A 6,970-nucleotide genomic window follows, 5' to 3' on the forward strand; every position below is an offset into this window, starting at 1 on the left:
AAGAGTTCACAATAAAATTTAGTAGGAGAACTTATAAGAGTGTACATCATTTTCTAATTTAATTAGTATACTAAAAAACCAAGGTATGCGGAGCAAACAGTAATAAATACTAACAGTTTTTTATTTTGTCCGCTTGAATGAAAACGACATCTCTTGTGTAATTCTTCGCGAGTAAGACTCCTCTCTGTAGGCAAGTTGGAGGAAATACATTAAAAACTTAATATACAATAACATTTATGACCCTTACTTTTCATCGCGTATGCTTTGCAGCTTTGGCGTGATTATGTACATTTTCTTAACGTTAACTCTAATTATTAAAAATTAATCTCTCTTATAGGTTTATATTACCCAACACGCAACTATTTATTAAATATAAATTACCATTATTAATGGTGCTACCTAAAAAGTATTTCTAGACAGGAAAAGTTGTGTTGACTTGAGTTCGTTAATTTAACATGGCACATCATAAAACTGAAAAGAAAGTCTAAAGCTTCGCTTATTGTAGCCATTTTTGCATTTAATAGCATTATTATATTATGGCAGTGCTTGGTTTTTGGGACAACTGATATCTAATCACTTTTATTTTTTAAGCAATAGTTGAAGTTATATGTTTGGAGATCTGAGTAGCAAAAATACGACTTTTGTGTGGAGAAAACCAAACTCTTTCAAGATGGACTAATAATATGACTTAATAAAAAATTAGTTTAAAATCTGCATATTAACAATATAAAGTTATTGATTTATATTATTTTTATTTAAAAATGAATAATAATTAACATATGAATAATAACTTATTTGATGACAACGTAAACTATTTACAATATTACTGTATACATATTAAATCCGATAAAATTTGTGCGGATGAAACAATTATCTTTAATAGGATTGTCTGTTTGACTAATTGACTGCAATCACGGAATCCTTATCCAATTATTGACACTTGCAATGCTAGGTGATAAGTAGGTTGGAAGGTAGATGTATAGTATAGTGTGGAATGAGGCTCACATTTCTCACTTTTTTATATTATTTTATTTTAATCTAATGAGAAATTGTTATTTACTTATAAAATTTCACAAAATAATAAAGTAATTTTTTATACTATTTAATGGTGTTTGAACAACTTGGTACAGAAATGTGACTTTTTAGGTCTTTCTTCCTATAGTGTGCTACTATTCCTCTATTATTACACATTCAGCATCCTCATCCAAATATTTTATTTCAGAAATTCTCAATTATTGGTTGAAACTTGAAAGAGAAAATATATTCATCATCTTGAGAATATAATAAACATATAATCTTATAATAAACATATAATCCTTCTTCTGTTACTTATAGTTGAAAAATATATGATCTTCAAAAATGAAAATTCTTGTATTGGACCTTTCATGGATAATTTTTAAAGTTATAAATTTTACATTTTTTCAAATAAATTTCACCTGCATAAAAGGAGATAAATGAATAGAGATCACTTATTTAGTTGTCCTAAATATAGTCTCCCTTAGAGTGTTCAATTTTATTACTTTTTTATTTTTAAATTTTCTTTATTAATGTGTCAATATATGATTGACTCATGACAGAGAATGAGACATCATTGGAGATATGTGATCCCAAATAGGCATTTGGATCAACATCAACATGTAGCTGGTGACCTTACCCTTACGGCGCTTGCAAAAAAAATTGAATGTCTTTTTTGTTTTTTTTTTCCTCTCCAAAATTGAGACGATGGGTATATTAGTAATTGAGCATTAGTTTAACAGAAACATGAACGGCTGTGATTTGTCCAGAAAGCAGAATGTGATTGGCTGCTGTAACATCATATTTCTCCAATCTCTTTTCATCTGTACACGTCTCAAGTCGGCGTGACCTACTTTCCATTATTGTGTCTATCATCTCTTACGGTATCTATCGTCAACTATGATTTGTTAGAAAAATAATTAATATTATTTTTTTAAGTTAATAATAATTTTTTGATCAATTATAAGCTGATAGTATATGAGACAACGGATATTAATAAAAAAGTGGGATATTTATTTTTTTCCAGAGATTTTTGTTCTTCGTTATTGCATAAGCATGACTCATATTTTTTTGCAATATATTTTAATAAAAGTATGTATATAGAACAAAATAATAAGATTACTTATCCGTTAATAAAAAAGTTTGCTAGAAGTGTTGTGCTTAATCAATTAAAACATAATCATACTTGATTTCTGAACACAATTGTTTCATTTTGACTGAATGTCCTAAAGAACTAGATAGCAAAACCCAAAATTTAAATTAAGGATGTTTTATGTGTTTTCCTAGTTCCAATTTTAAGTAAAAATTAAAATATTAGGGATTGTGAATTCAAATGGTACAAAATTTTAATCTCATGACTTTTAACATTTTAAATTATAATACTAAAGTATCTTTTCAAAATTAAGAAAGATAATTTTATCAATAATATAGTTTAATTAAAATATCTAACAGTATATTTTAGCAAACATTTCTAATAAGGGTGTCTTAAAAGTTAAAACATAACAAATAAAAAAACTAAGTTCTCATGTTTAAAGGATAAGACAACTGTATTAATTAAATGAAAGAAATATATATGCTATAATGTAGTATAAGAGTTTTTATACAATTGATGTATCATATCCTATTTATATTTAATCATTATTCTCTTACTTTAAATATGTAAATATTATACTCAAATTAAATGTTATTTTAGTATAAACTAGACAAAATGAAAATAATAAAGTAGTATATATTGAAAATATTTTCCAACCACAAAATGTTAAAATTTAATTCATGTAAGTGATACTTATTGAAATTGACATCTATATATCCAAAAAAGATCATTTTCATACCTACAAGATAAATGATAACTTTGATAGTACCAAAAAACGCTAACTACATTCGTGTAAGGTGTGGTCAAATGCAGATTACATGTCCCAAATGGTGTTCAACTTCATATCCCAAGTCAATCAGAGTTCTCAATTTTATTACGTTTTGCTTTTAAAATTTAATTTTATTCACATATTAATATACAATTGACTTGAAACAGGAAATGAGACACTATTAAGGACAGATGATCTTATCCGGGTGTGGTCAGTATTTGAAAAGCAGTGTGAACAGACATTGGACACTTGGCACATCCAGCTAGCCCCTTTGTAACCAAAACAACGCCCATCCTCTAACTCTCTCTAACCACATCTCCTCATTTTTTCCAAAACATACCAAATAAGGAAATATCATTCACCCAATAAAGTATCAAAATCATAGAAACAAATACCAAGGTACAGAATATCACTTCCTATTATTTTTTCTAATGTTTTTAGTCTCACTTTCTTCCTTTATTGTTCTTTGATTCTCATTCTAGTCAAATTTATGTTGAACCGTTTTTTTTCTTTAAAAAGTAAAAATAAAGCAGCAATTATCTTAAGCCAAGCCTATCTTATAGTAGTCATGTTTTTATTCTTATTTATTTACTTAACTTGGATGTAAATATTTTCTAGTGCAGTGAAAATCAACCAGAATTAAAAATCGGATCTTTGTTCAAATTTGTTCTAAAGTTCGAATTTTGGAACTTGGGTATTCAGATTTGTGTCTCATTGCAAATTGGGATTGTGTTATTTTGTACTGTAACATTGAATTCACCTTCTGATTGTGTTCCCCTTCAGATGAATTTCAAGGGCTTCGGAAACGACCCGGGTGGCTCCGACAACGGCGGCGGATGGAGGACGCCGGCGCCGGTGAATAATCTGACACGGCAATCCTCCGTGTACTCGCTGACATTTGATGAGTTCATGACCACTATGGGTGGTTCAGGTAAGGATTTTGGATCAATGAACATGGATGAGTTGCTCAAGAATATTTGGACAGCTGAAGAAATTCAAACAACAGGATCTGCCACCGCGGTTCAACCGGGTACTGGAACTCCCGGTGGCGGCGGTAGTGGTGTTAGTCATTTGCAGAAGCAAGGGTCTTTGACTCTGCCAAGGACACTTAGTCAGAAAACAGTTGATGAAGTTTGGAAAGATATTTCAAAGGATTATGATGGCAGTAGTGGAAGTAGAGTTCCTAATTTGGCTCAGGCTGAAAGACAACCTACTTTGGGTGAAATGACTTTGGAGGAGTTTTTGGTAAGAGCTGGTGTTGTTAGAGAAGAGGCTCAACAATTGAGTGCAAAACAAAATGATGCTGTTTTTGGTGGTTTAGGAATGGGTATGGGGTATCATCAGCAATTGAATAAGGTTAATGGATTGATGGGTAATAATACTAATAGAATTGGTGGCGTTGGTGTGAATAATAGTGATCCAAATTCAATGGTAGTGAGTCTTCAGTCTCCTAGTACTAATCTTCCCTTGAATGTTAATGGTGTTAGATCATCAAATCAGCAACAGCAACAGCAACAGATGCAGCAGAATTCGCACTCTCACCAGCAACAGCATCAGCAGATATTTCCTAAGAGTTATGCTACTCAGATTCCACTGGCTAATAATCAAGGGATGAGAGGTGGAATTGTGGGACTTTCTGCTGATCAAGGCATGAATGGTGGTGGAAATCTTGTGCAAGGCATGGTTGGTGTGCAACCTGGGTCAGTTTATGTGCCTAATGGATCTCCGGCTAACAGCGATAAAATTGGAAAGAGCAATGGCGATACTTCTTCTGTGTCACCGGTTCCTTATGTCTTTAATGGTGGTTTGCGTGGTAGGAAGAGCGGTGGAGCTGTGGAGAAGGTGATTGAGAGGAGGCAGAGGAGGATGATAAAGAATAGAGAGTCAGCTGCAAGGTCAAGGGCTCGCAAGCAGGTGATATTTTCCCCGACAACCTGGTCAATTACATTATGTTGTTCTGAGATTATCGAGTTTGGCTTGTGAAAATTTTAATCAAGCTTTGTTTAGCTTAATAAACAAGCTTAAGTTTATAGTTAGAGTTGATTATTTGAATGCGTTGAGGTCAAGATTTGTAGGCTTGGCTTTAATAGCTATTGGAAATTTTGCACATATAGCTCCTTGCATCTCTTATTCAACTTAAAACTACTTGGATGCAAGAAAACGCACGGAATTTATCTATGATAATTCATAAGGAAAACAAAATATCAGTACAACTACTTTTACCTTGTATTAGTCGCCATGTTGCCGAAGTGTATGGAAACCCGGACTTGTATCTTTACTGCTGCAACCTCCATCACCGCAGATTGTATATTTTAATTCCAGTACTAAATAGGAGAGAAGAGTTTCTGTAACCTTTTGTCATGAAGATATACTGCATAATTTACTAGTGACATGAAGATATACTAGTAATATACTAATATTTGTGTTGTAAGTTCGGTCTTAAACTTTTATCACTAATTTCAGGCTTATACCATGGAATTGGAAGCAGAAGTAGCAAAGTTAAAAGAGGAGAACGAAGCACTTCAGAAAAAACAGGTAATTTTAGTTATTGCCGTGTGTCGCATACAGATCGAAGCACACATGCACGTGAACAGCATTTGCTCACTTACATTAAGTATCTAACTGACAACAATTATTTGAATACTTCAGGCGGAAATCATGGAAATTCAGAAAAATCAAGTAAGCTATGCTTTTGTTCATCACCCCCCATACCAGATTGCATGTATTAGTGTTAATCTTAACTATCATGTTTTTTTCCACCTTCTACACATAACATGCTATTTTGTCAATAAGAGCAATCTTGTCACATAAAATATTCGGGAAAATGTTTTGTCCCTAGTTTTGCTAAACTTTTCCTTCAAAAGTAACTAATTGCTGTATTACTACATGTTTTTTCTTTGGTCGTATATTTCCTTGACAGTTGTAGTGTTGATTTAATGATCATTTTAGGTATGGGTATTGAGAGTTGAGAAATATGTTCTCAAGTAATATCATGTTACTGAACTGAAAACCCCTCTTAAACAATTACATATTTAACTTTTTTGTGTACTACCAATGATATCTCATCACCTTTTTTGGTAAGAAACTAATCATTTTCGGGGTTCGTGGCTGCCCCTCCGGTAGCGATTGAAAAGGGTAGCCTCTGTTTTAGCCTGTCTCTTTTGACCTTATTCATTTCCAGAGCATGAACTCTAGGATTTCCCTTCTGCAAGTATCACATAGTTCTAGTTGGTTACATACTTTAACCAACCAGCATGTCATACTCACAAACTCTTTTTAGATGAATATTTTGATATCTACTATGTTGTGTACAAAGATGTTAGGTTAGGATTATTTGGACTTATTACTAATCATGTTGTGTACAAAGATGTTAAGTGAGGAAGATTTTGTATGAAGTTCCTGCTAATGGAAATTGTTGTTCACTTTTGTTGCTTCTTTAAGTACAATCCTTCTGTGGTGTATTACAAAGTGCAGGCTACTTCAAATTTATAGCTTGCACCAGTTGTTACTGTCTTATGCAATGACTCAATCTCAAAAGTCACTATCCGTGCTCCTCTTAACATGTATTATTACTTATAGGTTCATAGTATTTCTTTGATAATGTCACAGGTTATGGAAATGATGAATTTGCAAGGAGAAGTCAAGAGGAGATGCTTAAGAAGAACATTAACTGGTCCATGGTAGATTGAAGATTGGATCATGATTTAACAGCTAAAATCTATGTATATATAAAAACGTATTCTGGTGTAGATTGAAGCTCTTGTAGTTTTTAGATTAACAGTTCACAGTTTGAATGTCTTTCTTCTCTTTTGAGCACCATGTTAGGGAGGGTTAGCAGAATACTATAAGAACATGTTCTAGAACCATACCATGTTAGCATTTTTTTCTTTCTTATTTTGGGGCCAGTGTTGGTCCTATATTGAAGTAGCCATTACACTGAGCTTGATTCTGAGTGGTTGACTTATTATTTTCCAATGTATGTTTTTTTCCTTTCATTATCTGTAACAGTTACTTATAAGACAAACACCCACTTTGCCATTTGCAATACACGACCAAGTACTTAAATATTTCGCCAACTCTAAATCTAGCTTCTT

General features: G+C 32.4%; 1 protein-coding gene across 1 annotated transcript; it reads left to right on the forward strand.

Moving 5' to 3' along the window:
• LOC109326569 (bZIP transcription factor TRAB1-like) lies at window positions 3,127–6,923 on the forward strand. The gene is made up of 5 exons (XM_019559264.1): window positions 3,127–3,275; window positions 3,660–4,790; window positions 5,340–5,411; window positions 5,526–5,555; window positions 6,486–6,923. Exons 2-5 carry the CDS (start codon window positions 3,660–3,662, stop codon window positions 6,558–6,560), a joined length of 1,308 nt encoding a protein of 435 aa, XP_019414809.1. The 5' UTR covers window positions 3,127–3,275; the 3' UTR covers window positions 6,561–6,923.

Source organism: Lupinus angustifolius, chromosome LG14 (assembly GCF_001865875.1).
Source record: "Lupinus angustifolius cultivar Tanjil chromosome LG14, LupAngTanjil_v1.0, whole genome shotgun sequence".
Lineage (NCBI taxonomy): Eukaryota > Viridiplantae > Streptophyta > Magnoliopsida > Fabales > Fabaceae > Lupinus > Lupinus angustifolius.